Source organism: Convolutriloba macropyga, chromosome 2, assembly GCF_964194025.1.
Source record: "Convolutriloba macropyga chromosome 2, txConMacr16.3, whole genome shotgun sequence".
NCBI lineage: Eukaryota > Metazoa > Xenacoelomorpha > Acoela > Convolutidae > Convolutriloba > Convolutriloba macropyga.
The window spans coordinates 2,143,187-2,165,081 of record NC_134469.1 but is presented as its reverse complement, the minus strand read 5'-3'; the positions used below and the strand labels follow the sequence as shown (position 1 = coordinate 2,165,081).

Here is a 21,895-nt window from a genome sequence, read left to right as displayed (position 1 = left end):
CGTCACTGGTCTCCACCGTTACCATTATCTAATTTCCACAATAGTTAGCAAAATGTTAATGAGAAATAAAAAGTCCAATTGTAGACTATAGTTGCCAAAAAGTATACTGAATTACTAATTAAGGATTAAGAAGATAATAAGCATTTTTGCCACTGTTCAGCTCACGTATTATTTCCGAATTGAGCCTCCAGAAAATAGCTAAATAAATTGGGTAGTATAATACTATCGGGATTTGTTTAATTTTTTTGTGGAGGAAAGAAATCATGCATGAATAACTTTCATAAAACGATCTGAAAAGTGTTCTATTTTGACAATTTTTTGTACATGACAGTTTTTTTGTCACTTGCGTCATCTCTACCTGGTGGGGTTTTCTCAAACAGGAAAAACCCAAAAAAAAGAGACCAAAAATTAAACCAGTTGTCTAGCAAATAAGCCCAACGGAATTAAACAACTTGAATTTTAAACAAACGATCATTAAGCGCGCTTGGCCAAGCCTCGCGGGCCATGCCCAAGTTGAATTTTTATTTGATTTCATACATGGATCATAGATGGTTTTAAACTCTCCAAATCTGATTTCTCAGCACGATACTGGCATGAAACCAAAAAAACTCATATTTCGTCCTAGAATGAATACCAAGAATTATATATATATATATATATATATATATATATATATATATATATATATATATATATATATATATATATATCTATATATATATACATAAATATATATATATATATATATATATATATATATATATATATATATATATATCATAAAGCTTTCAATATTTATTAGTATCTTTTTTTTCGTTATAGCATCACCTATGTAATTACCCGACATCATATTGTGAGGCAAAATTGTACATAGACGCTAAAATATAATATCGTTTACAAAGTTTGGCTTACTAAAAGAGTAAACTTTACGACTACAACCAGATGTTGAACATTTACTTGTTAAATTATATGAGTCAAAACACATAGTAAAATTATACGAATAATTCATGGTTGCTTGTTCATTTTACCGATAGTTAATGGCTCACAATGTCCTGATTTTCAGTTCAATGAGATATTTTCATACCGATTTATCAAAAAGTCTGTTGATATTATTGGTAAAATAATTTTGTAGTCGTTGATCTATGCGACGTGATATCCCGGTTTGACCAAACTTGTCCATTATAAAATGTTCCATGATGATTCACAAAAATCCAGAAAAAATTCAGTTCTATTGGCTCGCGAAGATTTGTAACTTTCCCTAACAGTCCGTTCTCTAATCATTGAGTCTTGAAAACATTTAACAAAGCGGTGCACCAAACAACATTAGTTCTTTGTTCCTGCAATCATGACCCGTTTTTATTGTTGATTAAGTACGATTATGGCCCCTTTCATGTTTGATAGGTTGGCATCATGCTCAACTTTATGATTGATAAGGCGGCATTGTGTTCTGTTATATTGTTGGTAAGGTCCCATTATGGAGGGTTTCATGATTATTAAGCTAAAATAGTGTCCTTAACAATCATGCATGGTTGTCCGATTTGTCCGTTTTCCGTAATCATAAATATTCATGTTTTTGCCCAAACTTATTCTCAACTATTCAAGAAAACTTTTTTATTTTCCAGAAAAGTTGGAAATTTTAATATCGTTCTGATTAGATTTCAAAAAATGTGTGTCTTTTTGTATGATTTCAGGATGATGGCGTGATCGTTTTCAACTGCGGTTCATTTAACGCCGTCCCTGCTCAAACCTTTTATAAAAAGTGCTCAAAATGTTGCAAAATTTTAGTATCCAATGTCTTCGTGGCCAAATGTTTATAAATTAATTGAATACATCTGCAATTGTTTTGATTTTGAAGTTCCGCTCTTCAAGAGAACAACGTTTGAAATATGATAATGTCAGTTACCGTTTCCCACTGTCATACGGACTGGATATTAAAACAAACATCCATTACAATATTTGGTTTAATTTCATCCTCAAGGCAGTAATTTAATTCAGTTTATCTTCATCTTATTTCATTCATCATATTTAGTTCAATTTCGAGTTTAGTCATGTTCTCTGCAGGAAATTGTCTGCTCAAGTTGTTAACAAATGTCAGCTCCGTGTCTTATGATCCCCTTGACTTCCTTTCTGATCTAAATTGTGAATTTTATTTCATTGTCTTATATATGTTGCTTAAACTCAGTTAAAATTTAAAATTAGCACTATGCTTTTCTCTTAGCACTAAGTTATCTCAATAATTCAACTGGTCATTCGCGTTTTGAATTCCCAAATTTGAAAGAAATTTTCAAAATCTAAACTAGTAAAGTTGCAATTGCGACGCAATTACCTGCTCTGACTAATTGAGAGTCTGTCTACTCTGACTAATTGAGAGTCAAGCGCGGCACAATCAGTTCAAGATAAACTTCAGCAGTACAAATGGGCACAGTCAGCAGCCTATAGAAGAGTAACCCTTCTTCACATAGACGCTTTCTGGCAGAAAGCAACAATCACACCACAATTTTGTGGGAGATTTGGGCTCAACAAGGTTAACTCTAAACGGACCACCTTCAGGGGTCATATACCCACAAGAGCCTGTATACGAAGAACTGGTGGAAAATCAGACACATGCAACTGAACGTGACTGAAAAATTAGCAATCACCAACTGAATGTAACGTGGCAGAACAGATGCAAAGAGACCGATGAAATCGGCATCCTGTATGGTGACAAACCATGGGATGTCTGCGATCAAAAAACTACTTCACTTCTCTACCTTTGCTTCGGCACAAAAGGTCATAGATTTTCAAAAGTAAATATCAACACTTCCTTATTGAGAAGAAACCAATAATAGAACTTTATCTTGTCATGGAAGGTTCCTTTACATAAACTCGAAACATGATGTACGAAGATTCGTCTTTTTCTCATCAAAACAATATAAAGGAGAATATGTTGAAGGTTTCTACAGGAAACTCATCTAGATAGTGGATAAATGTAGCCTAGATGACGAGAAAACAACACGAATACGCGACACATTCATCTTGAATATGTTGGTTTACGAAACACAAAAAGAGCTTCTCAAGGAATCGGTGTCACTAAAAACCAAAATTTAAAGCACTTGAAATGCTTTGTTGCTCAAAAACAAATCTTTGGAAATAGCCATTCACATTGAAATGGTAATCAAAACCCAACAAAAGAATAATCAAGACCTCAACACGAACAATCAATTAGTGAAAATAGTTAATAACTTTCAAAATCGCAAACGGTCCACAATTTATAAACAAAAACGACAAGATTTCGATAGCAATACAAATGCCCCTGATCAATACAAGTTAACTAGCATTTCTGCAATTTCTGGTCAGTGCAGGACCTATAACCATAGTCTAACTTGCCCCGCAAGAGACTAGAAATGTAACAAATGCGTTATCTTAGACCTTTTTGCAAAAAAAAAGTGCAGAAAAGCTACAAAATATCAGTCTAAAACGTCACAACTCCAACAAACAAACGTCAATCAGATCGAATCTACACCTAACAAAAGTGATGACGAAGAGTCAGTCAACTACATAACTAGTTACAGGGAACTGTACGAACAACTAAACTATTCAAATTATGAAAATGATTCCGATAACTATGCCACAGCTATCTCGAGTGAAACGGCAAATCAACTCGATCCACTCACTCAATGCCAAAGTACAACTTGGAAAAATCACCCTGATTTCGATGATCGACTCCGGGAGTGTACGAAGCATCATAACCAAAACTTTGGCCAGCAACAAATTAAAGACTACCCCAACAGCACGACGGATTGCCTCAGCATGTGAGAGAGACCTCAAAACTTTCTCAAATGAACTAATCAAAGTCCTTGGGAAACTCGCAACCACAGTCACATACAATGATTGGACGTCTGAGGACGCATGTCTTTCTGTGGTAGATGATGATCACAAAATCATCATAGGACGATCCTTTTCATTAGACTTGGACTAGCAGTGGTACAAAAGCAGACAAAAAGCGCTAAGTGTGTTAAAAACATAGGTAATTCTACATCCAAAGTAAAACAAGCTATTGCATCGCAAATTGCTGAATTTGTTTCAACAATTTGACTATCAAAGACACATGTCGTTGAACCCAATTTTCATCAAAAGTTTAATGCAAAGCACCAAAAAGGTCGTTGGGTTACGATCAAATAACAAATTAGAGTTTCTGCTGAACTCAAGAAAGACAACCATTACAAAAAGAAGACTATAACTTAAAATTGTCAAATTGTTTTGATGAAAATTTCTCTTCACCTAGAGTAATTACAGTAAAAAAATCAATCTATAAATTTAGCATTAGATTTTAAAGTTCCCAACAAATCATTTCAGAAAAACAATTATTAAATGCCAAACATAGAAATGTTAGTAGACTCCATCTCACAACATTTAACAAACACACAAAAAGCATTTTTTTCAAACTTAGACCTTAAATAAGCAGACAGTTGATTACGATTACATAAATACAGTGCAAACTACGGTAATTTCAAGGCTTTTTTGTGGTGAACAAAACATACATATAGATTTAGAACTGAGTTTTGTGGTCTCACTGATCTACAGGCAATATTCGCAAAACCAATAGACTCTACACTTTTAGGCCTACAGAATAAGTTTTCTTCCCTTGACGATATTATAATAGTCAATGCCGGATTAGAATACGATCATATTGAATATGTTATCAAATGCCTAAAAAATTATTTGAAGAAAACTTGCAAATCGATGTCCAAAAATATCAATTTGCTAAACCGGAAAATGAACGGCGGGGTTAAAAATTTACTCAAACAGGTACTTCTCCAATTGAAAGCAAAAAGTCTGCTAAATTTGTTTGGACTGAGTTACATACAAAACAAAACTTAATTGAAAAAAAGTACAAAATACCAAAAATTGCAATTATAGCCCTAAATTAGAGTGAAATGCAACGCTTCGCATTCTGTACTTGGTGCAGCACTTGAACAAAACACATCAGACTGATGGAAACCTAATGCACTCACGTCACGTTTTCTAAGCACAACAGAAGAACGATATAGTTTAACTGAACCGGAACTATTGGGAATTGTATTGTCAATTAACTATTTCAAATACAGTAATTACATTATAGAGCTCTGCTATCCACATTTAAAGAACATCGTTCAAAAAAATCCTACAATGGACAACTCCCTCAACGAATCGATCGATTGTTTCCCAGTAAATTTTAGAGAACCAATGCCAATCCCAGAGAACCAATGCCAAGAGCAAGAAATTGTCTAGTTGATTACATCTGCAGGAATCTTTTTGCAAAATCAGAGAAAGTTTTAGCATACGATGAACATTTCGTGGCTGCAACATTTACCAAAACTACTCAACATAGACCACCAGCATTACAAAAAAAATAACACTCTAGAACAAAATTCTCCAAATTCAAAGTTAAACAGGTCATTTACAACGCAAACATCTATACCCGAAAGCAGAAAATCAAATTTAAAGAATAAGTTAATTGCATCGTTTTTGCCACATTCTAATACTTCGTCGTCAATTACTTCGCAATTCACAAAAGTTCTCAATCACAATAATCTCAATCTTAAGAACGTCAATCGCGTCGCAATTGCCTTTATCACATTCTGAAGCACAATTTGCACTAATTGCCCTGCCATTAAATAAATCAAATTCCGTTATTAAATTTGCTGCAAATGCTTTGCAAAAGTAACACAGTAACAAATGTGAACAATCTGAACAATTAAACCCGATAACAAATGCCTCATTATCCAAATCAGCTCCAACCAAAGCTCCAAAAAAAGTAACGTTCCCGGACAATTCCTCTGCCAACACGACGCCTCCCACGATGGAAGTATCTACAACAGAACCAACTCCCTCTATTAGTTCATTAGATACAGCTGAAGATCTCAGATTGTTCGAAACAATCGACAGAGTGTTAAGCAAAAGACTCTTAGCACTCTTGACCAGGAAGAGTGCTATGTTAAAGGAAAATCGCGATTGTGTGCCGAGGAATGACAAAGACAGATTTAAAAAAAACAGCCCATACTTTCACTCAAACTGTAGGGACATGAGCGTCAAATATTTTCGCCTCTACTTCAACGAACGGATGGCCATCCCTACAGCAATCAAGGATGCCGTCTCAGAAGACATACATTCAACGCATCCGAGGAGTTATGCGACTATATCGCTCGGACAAAACATATGGTGGTCGTATATCCACCTCGATAAACTGGCAAAAACAATTGAGTGCAGAGACTGCACAATTACTAGTAAGAACTTAAACCCAGTGATTCCGCATAGCAAAGCGCCACCAGTACCTAACTGCATTGCCCTAAAACAGTAAATAAAGCTTCCAGTGCAAACGTAATTAGATTTCTAAATAATTACGCATACAACACTGGGTGACAAGATCAATTGGATTAGATCAGGCTAGATGCTTAACAGGTAAAAGAATTTTGCTCCAGAAATACTATTGAACCAATTTAAGCTCCGGCACAAGATGATTATAGAGCAATTGGCTTGTAGAACCTCTCAATCAAACTATAGAACAACAATTATCAAGTTAAAAAAGCTCTTTTATATAAAAACTTTAACCTACAACAAGTAATACATGCAATTATTCGCAAATTAAGAATTACAAAGCTAAAAAAATTAATATTACATCATTTGTGACACAATTTGGCAGAAAAGGTAACACACCAATATCTGATGTTGCATATAAGCCAAACAGTAAAAACTTTAATAATAATAAAATAACAAAATATTATTTAGACGAAGAGACAAAACTAGGACGCACCTACTTATCTGACGAACAGTGGACAGACACAGAAATGTGTTCAGACGTTGAAATGGAGAAAGTCATTTGCGCTGCGAACGCTTGAGCGCATTTCCAACAACAGAAAGTACAGGACGACGAAAACCAATTTATGTGGACCGATGGTTTTTCTAGACCAATTTCTTGTACTTCACGTAGTTTTCAGGTCAAAATTTCCCGCAAAATCCACGCTTCCCATTGACAAAAAAAGAACTTAGATGGAATATATGAGCTTTTGACACCTGCCAGCACAGTGGGCAAAGTGAGTTCTTCAACAATCAGCACAAAGGAACCAAACAAGCCGGAAGTTAGAGTGTAAAATTCGGAAATCGCAAACTTTAGAACCAAACATGAACGGAACACTCATATGAGGAGCGAAGGCCACCCAAAACGAACGAAAAGACCATAGAACAGAAAATCCAAAACCAAATAAGGATCTGTTGCAAAAGAAACTCGGCATTAAGAATCTTAAACGTTCGAAAAAACAGACAGATGATTGATTTTGGTGTTGTCTTTTTCGCTCAATCTTGTATATCAACAACGTAATGTGGTCTGAGCCCTTAAAATGCCCATACTGAAGCGCAATCCAATTTACGATGATACTGTCAAAGGTGGGCCTGATCTTTCGCAAGTCTTACATTTCAGCCAAGATCACCCATTTGCAGCTCACCAAAAGCAGCCCCCTACATCAGCGCCATACGCGCCGTAAATGATCCCAAATTTGCAAAAAGAGGAACAAGCGTTGCAAAACAGTGATACATCCGATTCTGGGATAATTGTTTGAAATCGCCGTTACAGACGAAACAATTATTGGAGCAGAATGAACATTGGACAATTGACCCGCATCCTACCGTTCCCACAGAAATTTGACTGTATTTAAGGCAGAACAACGTCAAGGAGACAGATCCGACTAAAAACTGCACTAAAAATTGACAAACTATATAAATTTACATAAATATATAACATTTTAAAAATATCTAACCGTTGAATAAGTACAAATTTTGCGAATAAGTATTTATAAATACAGGGTCTGGAAGGTGGAATGAGCGCACTTGAGTCAATTCATAAACGATTTCGAGCGCAATTGAGTCTGAATCAGGAATGCTCCGAGCGCAACCTGGCCTGTGTCATCAATGCTTTGAGCGCAACTGGATCTGGACCAGGAACGCTTCGAGCGCAACTGTATCTGGACCAGGAATGCTCCGAGCGCAACTGTATCTGGACCAGGAATGCTTCGAGCGCAACAGTATCTGGACCAGGAATGCTCCGAGCGCAACTGAGTCTGGACCAAGAATGCTTCTAGCGCAACTGGGCCTTGATCAGTAATGCTTCGAGCCCAACTGCGCTTGTGCCAGTAATGATTCGAGCGCAACTGGGCCTGGACCAGTAATGCTTCGAGCGCAACTGGGCCCGGACCAGTAATGCTTCGAGCGCAACTGGACCTTGACCAGTAATGCTTCGAGCGCAACTGGTCCTGGACCAGTAATGCTTCGAGCGCAACTGGTCCTGGACCAGTAATGCTTCGAGCGCAACTGGGCTTGGGCCAGTAATGATTCGAGCGCAACTGGGCTTGGGCCAGTAATGCTTCGATCGCAACTGGGCCTGGACCAGTAATTCTTCGAGCGCAACTGGGCGTTGACCAGTAATGCTTCGAGCGCAACTGGGCCTGGACCAGTAATGCTTCGAGCGCAACTGGGCCTTGACAAGTAATGCTTCGAGCGCAACTGGTGCTGGACCAGTAATGCTTCGAGCGCAACTGGTCCTGGACCAGTAATGCTTCGAGCGCAACTGGGCGTTGACCAGTAATGCTTCGAGCGCAACTGGGCCTGGACCAGTAATGCTTCGAGCGCAACTGGACCTTGACCAGTAATGCTTCGAGCGCAACTGGTCCTGGACCAGTAATGCTTCGAGCGCAACTGGTCCTGGACCAGTAATGCTTCGAGCGCAGCTGGGCTTGGGCCAGTAATGATTCGAGCGCAACTGGGCTTGGGCCAGTAATGCTTCGAGCGCAACTGGACCTTGACCAGTAATGCTTCGAGCGCAACTGGTCCTGGACCAGTAATGCTTCGAGCGCAACTGGTCCTGGACCAGTAATGCTTCGAGCGCAACTGGGCTTGGGCCAGTAATGATTCGAGCGCAACTGGGCTTGGGCCAGTAATGCTTCGAGCGCAACTGGGCTTGGGCCAGTAATGCTTCGAGCGCAACTGGGCGTTGACCAGTAATGCTTCGAGCGCAACTGGGCCTGGACCAGTAATGCTTCGAGCGCAACTGGGCCTTGACCAGTAATGCTTCGAGCGCAACTGGTCCTGGACCAGTAATGCTTCGAGCCCAACTGGTCCTGGACCAGTAATGCTTCGAGCGCAACTGGGCGTTGACCAGTAATGCTTCGAGCGCAACTGGGCCTGGACCAGTAATGCTTCGAGCGCTACTGAGCCTTGACCAGTAATGCTTCGAGCGCAACTGGGCTTGGGTCAGTAATGCTTCTAGCGCAACTGGGCCTGGACCAGTAATGCTTCGAGCGCAACTGGGCCTGGACCAGTAATGCTTCGAGCGCAACTGGGCCTTGACCAGTAATGCTTCGAGCGCAACTGGGCTTGGGCCAGTAATGCTTCTAGCGCAACTGGGCCTGGACCAGTAATGCTTCGAGCGCAACTGGGCCTGGAGCAGTAATGCTTCAAACGCAGGATAATCAATAATCTTGTGATCGAAGCCTTCAGACCAGAGAACATTTCGAGCGCAACTGGGTTTGATCATAAACGGTTTCCAGCGCAACTGGGTTTGATCAGAAATGCTATCAGCGCAATTGAGTCTGATCATAGTCAAGCGCACTACTTGCGCATAAAGACTGTCGAGCGCGCTTCAGTCTCGATCATGACAATTTCGGTCTGGGACGGTCTGGACCAGGGCGGTTTTGGTCTGGGTCGGTCTGGACCAGGACGATTTCGAGCGCACACCTCAGCCTAGGATGTCTTGCGGGCCATGGCCATGTCCTAGTGGTCCGTGGATCTTGATATGAAACTATCGCAATAAAAATTCAACTTTAAAATGGGTTTTTCCCGGGGGGGGGGGGGGGGTTTGATTCCTTTCGGGATTTATTTCCTATCTAAAATGAAGTAGGGTTCTTTCCGCGGGTTTTCTGCCAAAACCACTATAGCAGCCAATGAAGAGCAGGAGACTGTATGTATTGTTGTTGCTTTTAGACCCCAGGATGGTTATAGTGGAGGTGGGAGATTTCATGGATACCTCAGTGCTCACAATCTACAATGTAGACACTTTCGTCATCCATGAAAAGTAATTACGCTCATTTACCAAAAAATGCCTCACACTCGTGTCAATGTTATTTCTTGAAAAAAATGTAAGAGCGAAAGAGTGTGAATAGCAATTCGAATCTCTTCCGCTTGTCCCCCCCCCCAAAGTACGTTATCCGCCCCCAGTTGCAGAGAGTAGTAAATCATTATGTGAAAATATGGCACGTGCTTTTGGAGGGTGATGGGGGACACAAACGGAACATATCGAGCAAATCTAACATAAATTTTGTAATTTTGAATAATGGGAACAACGTGATGAATTTAGCGGTGAATTTTCGTGTTAATTTGCGTTTTTTTAGCCTTTTCATATTTCACCGCCGTGAGATGCATACCCCAGTGATTGTAGAATTTTTTATCGTGTAAGATCTGAAAATTTCTGACGAAACCATCTTGCTAAAAGCCTGTAGGGGGATGCATCTTCTTATCAGATCTGATAAGACGTTTGTCATAAAAATTACGACGTTTCTCATAAAAATACGGTAAAAATTCCTCTTGTAAGTTCTTACACGACAAAAAATTCTGTTTTGTCAGATCTTATACGATAAAAATTCCTCTTGTGAGTTCTTACACGATAGAAATTCTGACTTATCAGATCTTACACGATAAACATTCGGAAAGCTATGACTTATATTTTTGATTTAGTCAGATCTTATACGCTAAAAGTTCTTGAAGTATGGCGTGCCCTTCATATTGACGACACTTCATAGTTGTTTTCAAGCAGCAGCCGAAAAGCTACAGCATGCAACACTTAAGTGTCAGAGCAACAAAGAGAAAAGTATCTTATACTGTCGTTTAGTACTTCTAAGATATTGTAAAAAAGTTTTTTCGAGTGGCAGGGGCGTTCTCTGAAGCTGTGATTATCAAACTAGGCTGAAAAATTTTCTTCAAAGACCAAAACTATCTTGGACAGCTAAATTTAGACATGATACCCAGTTAAGACTCACAATAAAACTGCCGCCAAAACAGAATCAACAAAATTTTTTTTGTTTCATAATTGGTTAGCTGACCAATTATTTTTTACTTTCATAGGAATTTGATTGCGTTATACGTTTATATTGAAATCATTAAAACATATCATATCGGATTTTACACGATAAAATTTCTGTCTTATCAGATCTTGCACGATAAAAAATCCATCTTATCAGATCTTACACGATAGAAATTTTTCCCCACATAAACTTTTATCGTGTAAGATCTATTAAGATACTTATCAGATCCTGTAAGATTACAATTCAGCGAAATTGAATTGAAATTTTATCTAATAAGATAAAAACAATTCACGTATCTCGTATTCAGATTGAACCATTAAACTGATCTTTTATTACTTTTTTCTTATCAGTCTCAAGGGCCACATGACCTTCTCTAGGGTTTGATTATAGGTTATTGCACAACTTCTAGGTGTAATGGAATGTTTTTCAAGATTTCAATATCAGACATTATTACAGGTATTTGCAATTTTTTCAAATTTTTTGAATCTTTTTGATTTTTTTATCATTTTTTCCAGCACCAGTGTCCTGGGGACCTTCTCCAAGGTGTGTTTTATCACTTGTTATGATTTAACAAAACATACAGTGACCTGTGCAATATTTGATAAGACGTAACAAAGAGAGTCTGGAGAATTTTCTCACTTTATCAAGAACAATTTGCCACTGTTTTGAATTTTTGTAACGATAAGACTTTTTTCCTTGCAAATCATGCAGCTGGCCATTTTTCTGGCAGAATCTTGCAAGACAACCATTTTGTGGAAGATTCTGGCGAAATCTTTGAAGATAATCATCCAGTTTCGCCTGGGTCATCACATCTTACAAGATAAAAATTCTGATGAGCGGATTTTTTATCTTATAGGACGTCTTATCAGATCTTACACGATAAAACTTTTTGTCAGCAAATGTTTATTATGTAAGATGCCGACTAAAAATTTTTTATCGTGTAAGATCTTACAAGATCTTACACGATTAAAATTCTTAGTCAGCATCTTATCAGATCTTACACGATAAAATTCCAGAATCACTTTGGTATTCTAAAATAAGATCATTGTTGAACATCTGTACATTAAATTGCTTTTTTTTAAATTTATGCTTCCTGCGAAGGAAGTTGTAGTGTATGAGTCTGTTGATGATTTGCTGTGAAATTGTTCCACTGTAATGTGATTGAATTCCGATTTTTAGCAATTATTTGCATCTCAAATAGCCTGAATTTCAGTTTCTCTGAATTAGGAGTTCCTGTTCTTCAAATTTATCATAAGCTGAGTAGAACTAACCGCCCTGCAAATTTAGTTTGCCACAGCTAAGTCCCGGGTCGTGGTGTCACTGTCATTCAACGAAAAATTATGTAAAATAACCGGTGAATGTGAAAAACTTTGCAATCGGTGAATACAGTGAAATTACATAAATCAGGCGGTGAGTGCAGTGAAAAAAAAACGTTATCGCTTGGTAACGGTGAAGTTACATAATTTCACCGCTGAGTTTGGCGGCTAAATTACATAATTTCGCCGCTTTGAAAAAAGTGTCAAAATTATGTGAGATCAGCCATGAATGCGGTGATATTATATAAATTCACCGCCTAACTAAGTGGTGAAATAATATAAAATCAATGCTTAGAAAATGCTTCGAATTCTTTTTTGTCCAACAAAAATAGGATACATTTTTTAAAAGGCGCACGGAAAATTTACCCACGATTAATCGTATATCTTTTAAAAACTTTTATAAGCGTGATATTATGTAATTTCACCACCAGAGTAAGCGGTTAACTTATAAAAATTCACCAGATTTCAACGCTAAAAATTGTATTTTCACCGCTAATCTCACAAAAAATTAAAGCGCATGTTTTAGAAAAGTAGAGTGAATTTGATTTAAAATCAAAACGAATATGCTAGCAATTAGTGAGAGGTGGCGCAGTGGAAGATAAAGTGGCTGCCATGAAGGAGGTGAGAGATTCGAATTCGTGTAAGACAGGTAACTTGTAGTAAGCGTTGAAATGTGGTGAACTTTTGTAAGTTCACAGCTTAATCTAGCGTTTAAATTACATAGTTTCATCGCAAAATTCTATACAAAATTTGCGTTGAAAAAGTAAACTTTTTTCACCGCTTACCTTACATGTTTTTTCCATTTTTTCTTCGAATCGGTGTATAACTTACATTACTTGAATTCCAGCAAAAATCCAATAAATAAAATAATCGCCTAAATGCGAAATAGTCATCCATTCAACGCATTTAGCAAAACTATCACATTTTATGCGCTTTTCAAATTTGAAACTTTAACCGCGGAATCAGTCGAAACAACTGCTCTGAAAAACGTAATCAACAGCTGTGAAAGACTTGAACAAGTTGCTGAAATAAAAGTGATTTGCTCCACAAATCAATCTTGCAAACTAGAATGGGCTTTTGCGGAGAGAGAAAAAAACAGTTTTAGTCTATCAAAACTAGATAAATAAATTGACAAAATTGGGTGTGTTTTTGCGACGCCAAAACACACAATCGAATTTCACTCTATAATTCAATAGCCAAATCATCAGAAATTTGTAAAAAGCAATTCGGGAATGACATGGTGAAAAAATTGTTCTCGATTCCCTTCTAGACGAGAAACGTTCCTCCTCCGGACTTACCAACCCCCTATTTCTGTGCGCTATTTATGCGCCAAGATTTTAGAAAACAAATTTTAATCAGCCTGTGCAAAAAATGCTTTTATTGCTTCAATGATGATTGTTAAGGGTTTCAGGAAAAATGCAACCACTGTGAAAAAGGACCTGTATTGGATTCGAATCAGCATCTCTCACTTGCAACCTAATGTGCTAACCAATCCACAAACTCATCTTAAGCTCTCGAATATGGGCAGCTATTACAACCCGTTGTTATGTTCTTTCCCTTTCCTTATTTCTTATTTTTTCCTTATTTCTCTATCCAAGTATACTTTGAACAAGTAGAGGTTCTTTCCAAGCTATTTCAAGCTTACCCTATTCACAATTTGCGTGAGCTATATTCTCTCTGAACCTTCTAACAAGTGTTTTTTAGTCTAGCAAAGGTTGAGACTAGCATTATGTTAATCAGGTATCCAGTATTGGGTTTAAAATCTGACAATTATGAATGGTTATCTTTAAACTCCAATCCTAAATTGGTAGAACAAAGATTGTTTCTAAGAGCTCTTCTTTGAGCCTTTTCCTCTAAATGATTTTCTTGTGATGCTTTTGCGGGCCTGCTAATCTGTATATTGATTATAAGTCGATTACTCTGTCAACATGTTCAAGTTCCAGTATTTGCATATTAAATGCTGCTTAAACATGGATCCTAACGTAGCTGATGCGTTTTGAGACTCGCTATGCTACCAAGTAGAAGCTTAGTAGCTGCACGACCCTTTGCACTCTCTCAACATTCAACTTAGCAGACCCAAAAAAGTCATTGATAAAAAAATTGCTTGTACATAGGGTAATAGTCGCAAACAATACGAATTGGTAGCGTAGGTGGTAAGCCAAAAAAAGTCGTTGATAAAAAAATTGCTAGTACGTAGGGTAGCCAAAAAAAGTTGTTGATCAAAAAATTGCTGGTACATAGGGTAATAGTCGCAAGCAATACGAATTGCAAGCATAGGTGGTAAGCCAAAAAAAAGTCGTTGATCAAAAAATTGCTGGTACGTAGGGTAATAGTCGCAAACAATGCGAATTGGAAGCGTAGGTGGTAAGCCAAAAAAAGTTGTTGATCAAAAAATTGCTGGTACATAGGGTAATAGTCGCAAACAATGCGAATTGGAAGCGTACGTGGTAAGCCAAAAAAAGTCTTTGATCAAAAAATTGCTGGTACATAGGGTAATAGTCGCAAATGCGAATTGGAAGCGTAGGTGGTGAGCCAAAAAAAGTCGTTGATCAAAAAATTGCTGGTACATAGGGTAATAGTCGCAAACAATGCGAATTGGAAGCGTAGGTGGTAAGCCACAAAAAGTCGTTGATCAAAAAATTGCTAGTACGTAGGGTAATACTCGCAAACAATGCGAATTGGTAGCGTAGGTGGTGAGCCAAAAAAAGTCGTTGATCAAAAAATTGCTGGTACGTAGGGTAATAGTCGCAAACAATACGAATTGGTAGCGTAGGTGGTAAGCCAAAAAAAGTCGTTGATCAAAAAATTGCTACCACATTGGGTAATAGTCGCAAACAATACGAATTGGAAGCGTAGGTGCTAAGACATATGGCGGGTAAGACTTATGGCGGGTAACCCATGGGATCGATCCCGAGTTAGCGCGGAGCAGAAATTTTAATTTGGTTCAACTTTTCTTAAACCTATTCCTTTAAATGATTTTCTTTTGATGATTTTGCGGATCTACTAGTTAGTATCAAAGTGGCAAAGTCACTTGCCGGTCACGCTACGGATGTTTAATTAGGGGATATATTGGTGATTTCATGTCTGAGATGGGTGGGGAGGGGGCTTTCCGAATTTCTGTTGAAGCGGTTGGTTTTGGTGCAATTTTTGGCCGGTAAATTGATGGCCCTAAGGATGTGAAAATAAGGTATGGCTATGTCTTATCGGCCCAGGTGGGCCTCGTTTAGAAAAACTGCTTTAAAAAATTTTGAAAAGTTTTTAAAGATTTTCTGATTGCTAAAATTGAGTGCAACGCATTGTCCGTGAAATTAATTGACACAGCAATCACATCAAAACCACCGATTTAACCGGAATTCGACGTAATATCAGGTCCCCTGTTGCCAACTTTATGCTGTCCAAATACCGCCCCCCCCCCCTGGATGCCCAGTAAAACGCTTCACTAATGTCTTGTTCTAAGGCAATGTGGGAGGGGGTGGGGAATCGAAAAAAAAAATTGGAAAAAAAAGAATTTATACTATTTCATCTACAAAATTTATAACATTCTACAAAAAGAGCATCAATATTGATGCATTTTGTTTTTCGACAGATACAATAGGAGTGACACACCGTCATTTGACATTGCAATGGTCAAACTAAACCAATCAGTCAGAGATGAGAGCCAATTTATTGCCCCGTGTAAATACGAGGTCCCTCATGGAGTCATTTTGGGTGCGTGTGGAATGGGCGACACCAGCAGATCACGTGACCAGCCCCGTTTCCCAGAGGCTCTTATGGAGACGTACTTCTTCCACCTTTCGATGCCCATGAATCCATTTAGCCCAATAAGTTCTGGCTCAGGTAAATTTCGTAGTATTCTTCATCAAATTTGATAAAGCAAAAAAATCAATAACCCATTTTGCAAAATTGTTCATAAAGGCTGTATATTTTTCACTGCAACAAAATTACAAAAAAAGCACAGATTCCATTGAAAACTTGCAAAACGATAGATTTAGGATTTATACAGGGATTCAAAAGATACAGTCACGAGCTTCAAAAATATATTATATTATATTATATATATATATATATATATATATATATATATGTGTGTGTGTGTGTGTGTGTGTGTGTGTGTGTATGTGTGTGTGTGTGTGTGTGTGTGTGTGTGTGTGTGTGTGTGTGTGTGTGTGTGTGTGTGTGTGTGTGTGTGTGTGTGCGTGTGTGTGATAAAAGAAAACGTCCAAATTGAAATTAATAAAAGACTTTCCATTGAAAATAAAGTTCAGGAACAGTTTCTCTAGTTCAATTTGTTGCCTATTGTAATCCTTCCATAATTTGATGTTACAAACAAGGGACAAATCAGATTTCATTTCATATGTGCAGCTGTGGTGAGCGTTGACAGCTTCAATCAAGCCACAAACATGTGTGAACAAGATGATGGGTCCCCCCTATACACCTTCTACTGCCAGTCTCTTCTGCCAGAGTGTCTCTATGGGGTGATGAGTTACTCTGTCCCCAATCCAGACTCCCCTCCAGACCAACACTGCAATGGAAGGGACTACTTTGCCAGTATCCCCGCTGTCCATCTCTGGATTGAGGCCACTATAGTACTGGGTGTCCCGCTAAATTTTCCATAGACTTTGCAAACTTGCCTTTAATGTCACATAAAAGATGACATTGAGAGCATTAGATTTTAATTTTGTTTTTTAATCTTCATGATGTACATATAAAATTGTGAGAACATTTTATGCTCGCATTTTAGGCCGTTTTTTTAATAATGTAAGGTCAAATTTTTAATTAAGTAATTTAATGATTTTATAATTTTATATAATGTTATATTTTTTAATTTTACATTGCCTCTTTTACCATTTGCTTTTTATACTTATGTGTACCAGAGGAAATTAACAATGTTCTTTTTTTATGTACTTCTTAACTCACTGGTAGCTTTAGCGTAAACCATATGAGCGGTATTTGCTTTTAAAATTTTGTGAAGTAAAAACTTTTTTGTGAATATCCTGGCGCTCTATTAATCGGGTAGAAAAATGACTGCGGTTAAATGTAAAACTTACAAGGAAAAGTCCTGAAATACAATCCAATGAATTGAAACGAATGGCCTGGCAATTAACATATGTATAGGAACAGCAAACTAACAAAGTCAGTCAGTCAAGCCCATGACTCTCCCTAAATGCGCAAAAATAAACAAAAAATACCAAAACAAAGAAAAAATTGCTCTTTTGGAGATATAACGTTTTGACAATCACTAAATATATTAATGCTTTATGAATATATCAACTCTAAGCATCTCTAGAATGAGTACAAAACACAGCAACATTGTGGGAATCAAAAGCAAAAAGGCACAAAAAAAAACAAAAAATAAAGAAATTGGCTATAATTGGAATTTCTGTGAAAGTCAAAGTTAATGTGGCGTCAAAGTTAGACAAAGTTACGCCGCTCTAGGAAACTAAACATTTTATTTGATACTAAACAGTAACATCACACAAAAAAAACATACAAAAAACGTCAAAATTTTGAATGTTTAGACACAAAATAAAAAATGACTGCTGCAAACTCCAGCAAACTTTTGAGAATTATTTAATCCTGACAAGCAATTGACGGAGCCAGCCATTAATGCGACTAACTGATAAGATAACGAAAACGCAAACACTTGTCTTTAATTTTTGAGAACAAATTGTCCGAAAGTCACAGAAAGCATTAGGTACGGACTGAAACGATTATTTTGATTAACTAAATCTTCATTAGTAATCAATAAACCCTGTGATTAGCGATATTAAGTGATAAGGCTAAAATATGTGCAAAAAATCCTACCAAATCAAACAATTAACTGACATTTTTTGTAAAACGAACACCGTGTTAATCGAATGAGGTCATAGATATGAACAGAAATGGACAATGCGTTTGATTTAGGGATCATTATTAACAGATAACACCATTCTTCAATGAGACTAAGCGCTAAGAACAAGAAGCAGAACAATAAAAGCTCACAAAACTTAAAATTCTGTTTAAGTATCTTAGTAACAAATAGAATCAAAGTCATAAAAGGCTTTAACACTGAAAAGAAACAATTACGTCCATAAATATTCTTATTATCAACTTTTGAGAAATTTCATTAATGAGAATAAATGATAAGAAAATAATAATAACAAAAAGTTCAGCAAATACTCGCAAAACTCAAAAATTCATCACCTGCGCATTGATTAGTTCAAATAATTGGAAATAGGCTCAATTAGAACACATATGTATCATACTAATAACACTAAAAAAACCCTGAGAAAATTAATTGGACGTAAAAAAAACATTAACTCGTTCAAATTCCAAATTGTTACTCCGCTCCAAAAACAACTTGAACAAAAATATTGCTTCTAACCTACTCACGTTTTTGCTCCCTTTACTACTCCAACGTAATTAACATCACCACGCTAACTTGACTTGTCACTGACGCGAAAAAACCGAAAAAATTGTGATCAGATCTTATAATGAGGCAGCGCACCAAAAAAAAATCCAAATACTTTGGATTGTAAAAAACAAACGATAAGTAGACAATACAATAAATAGTTTTAAATCTAAGTCATTTCTTGCTCCTGATCAACCAATTTTGAGAGCAATGATTACGACGCAAAAAAATGATCCATAATGCTGTGTTTCTGGTTAGTGACGTATAATTGAAATCTGGCAAATATTGAAATCAACGCAAGTCATTAGAAATTAGGTGAATCGTTAGATAAATCTAGCTGCCTTTTCAATCTTCTTGCTAATTATATACATGTTTTATTACTGATTCTACTTGTAAATGGCCTCAAATTGTTATTATATTCTTTTTGAGGTTCTTATTCGTTGATTGGTGTAAAATTGATGTTCTCATTGGTAATATTACCTTAATACGCGACAAATAAATTCAATTCACTTCAATTCCACTGTCATTTTACGTTGAAGTCGAAAATTATTGTTACAAAAATCAAAACAATGCATGTGGTCACAGATACAAGAGACCATAGCTTGAGCACAGCAAATTGTTCAACTCTCCATTTCGGTGCAAACTTCGAGGAAAAATCTGAAAGTCACTATAAATGCACCGCCCATTCAAAAACTCCAGCTTAGCTCCACATAAGTATTCCTTTATTCCGTTGAAATCAGCCAAATTTTAAAAATGTAGGTACTTTTAACGTCTTCTATCAATTATGCAAAATTATAGATTCGAAACTCAAATTCGTTCTGGTGACTTATTCGTCTCGTAATTATCCAACAATATTAGCATAGTTTTAGTCTTATAACTCGCTCTTCTGGTGTCAATAATAAAGACATTTTAATGCAGTATCTTGGTTCATACTTTTCTGTGAACACTGTTAAATCAAGGAGTAGCTCCAAAATTTTCATATTCACATGTATTAGGCAGATCGCAACGAAAAATACGAACCTTAGCTTACAATAAGCTCTTTTTAAAATTCTTCAATGTTCCATAGGACTCGCAGCTTGAAACTTAAGAATCAGACATAAACTTTCTCTTTTGTGCATTCGCTTTTGGATGGAAACACAATCTTCGCCGCCAGTTTTTAATGTTCTGTTTTTCATACAAATATTATTTCTCAACTTTAATTCTTTGCCCTATTTTATGTTTTAAAACGGCTCTGCTTCATAATTTCTCAATCTATTGTGATAAAAAGGCATGCTATTGAGTATTTTTTTTATTTTACAATGTGGTTTAAAATTTGACAATTTACATCTAGATAAGAATTTACAAAAAAACATTGCATGAATTCTAGTTATATACACTTTCATCTACAAAAAATAGTAGATTATCACAATTACAAGCAAACGGATCTGAATTTGTTTTTTGAAAAAATAAGACAGCAGTTTTTCAAAAACCTATTTTGAATTTTTATTATTATTATTATTATTATTATTATTATTATTATTATTATTATTATTATTATTATTATTATTATTATTATTATTTTTATTATTATTTTTATTATTATTATTATTATTATTATTATTATTATTTTTATTATTATTATTATTATTATTATTATTATTATTACTATTATTATTATTATTATTATTATTATTATTATTATTATTATTATTATTAGTATTATTATTATTATTATTATTATTATTATTATTATTATTATTATTATTATTATTATTATTATTATTATTATTATTATTATTATTATTAAATTGACTCTGTTAATACGGGAATCACTTTGTTAATTAGTAACAAAAACAGGACCAATTTACAGGATACTGATAGTACTTAAAGTTCACAGCCTTTTATTTCAAAAGAGAGTTCATCTGTTTCGGAAAAAACACAGTTAGACATGTCCAGTCAAAAGTTGAGATGCTATTTCGCTGGGTGAGAAAAATTGCATATTTCACAATTCTCAAAACAAAATACTCTTTCAGTTTGACTGATTTCGTCCATTAAAATTTGTCCTAAAAAATTGTTTTGCTGCAGAACGGTTTTGCTCCAGAATAGCATCAGCATCTATGCAATCCGTGAAATCCAAAATATTAGCAAAGACCCATACAGGGAATTATTAATAGAGAAAACAACCTGCTACGTCTAGCTTTCTGTTTTTCGAATCACTTAAGGTCTGTCTATGCATATAGTCAAGTTACATTGAAAGCATTAAGTCCTATTTTTGGGTGAAAATTTCGTTTAAATGCTCATGAGTATGGGTTGATCAATTGCGTCAATTAAATCTTCTCATCAATGTAACAAAAGTTCTTTGATCAGAAAATGTTTCTCAAAAAAGTTTTGATTGTTTTTTATCGCACTGATTGTTTTATAGGCACTGAAATTATAATAATCGTAAAATTTATTTCTTTCCATTATAAAAAAAAAACAAACAATTTTATAGACGATGCAGCTAATAGTAATCATTTTTGTTAGGTTATGTCTGTTAGAATATATCAAAATTTCTAGAGCTGGATGAGATTAGACTGTCCAAATTTAATCTGGTATACAATCACCGCCAACTATCAATAAATTATATATTAATGGCTACAAATATTTGACAAAATTCACGTTTGAAATTTGTTTTGAGTGTGCAATTTTGCCCAATATAATTTCCTTAAGAAGATCACTTGCTAAAATGTTTGTTCAAAGTTGATCATTTTGTATCCTCATCAGATCTTGAGGGGGAAATTAAAATTGGGATCCCAGCTCTTGTTGCAGGGAGGTTCACGGCATTAGTATCAAACTTTAGTTGCAAAAATTATTTTTTTTTCCAATCTATTTTATTAATGGCGTTTTGCAATATTACCCAGAGATCAAGTAGCTATCAATTACAGCTTTTACACTTTTTGCGGAACAAGTTTTACATTAGTGGTCAATTGGAAGAAATTGAGCTCAAGTGGAGTTCAGTCCCGGCCGACCACCCAGAGCATTGCAGTACTGAACCATTTTATATCCAGAGACTGTATATAGACTTTTTAGTAACACGATAACTATAGGCAGTCAAATGTGCCCCCTTCGATGGCTGACAACAA

The 21,895-nt window shown here is 36.1% G+C and overlaps 1 protein-coding gene across 1 annotated transcript in view; it reads left to right on the top strand.

The window, feature by feature from the left end:
• The window catches only part of LOC142335055 (uncharacterized), a 68,904-nt gene extending 51,791 nt beyond the window's left edge, over nucleotides 1-17,113 (top strand). The window contains exons 2-4 of the mRNA XM_075383383.1: nucleotides 9,991-10,081; nucleotides 15,990-16,240; nucleotides 16,766-17,113. Of these exons, the coding sequence (XP_075239498.1) occupies nucleotides 9,999-10,081; nucleotides 15,990-16,240; nucleotides 16,766-17,019 (588 nt within the window). The 5' untranslated portion in view covers nucleotides 9,991-9,998 and the 3' untranslated portion in view covers nucleotides 17,020-17,113. The remainder of the gene's footprint in view (nucleotides 1-9,990; nucleotides 10,082-15,989; nucleotides 16,241-16,765) is intronic.
• The last annotated feature ends 4,782 nt before the right edge of the window (nucleotides 17,114-21,895 follow it).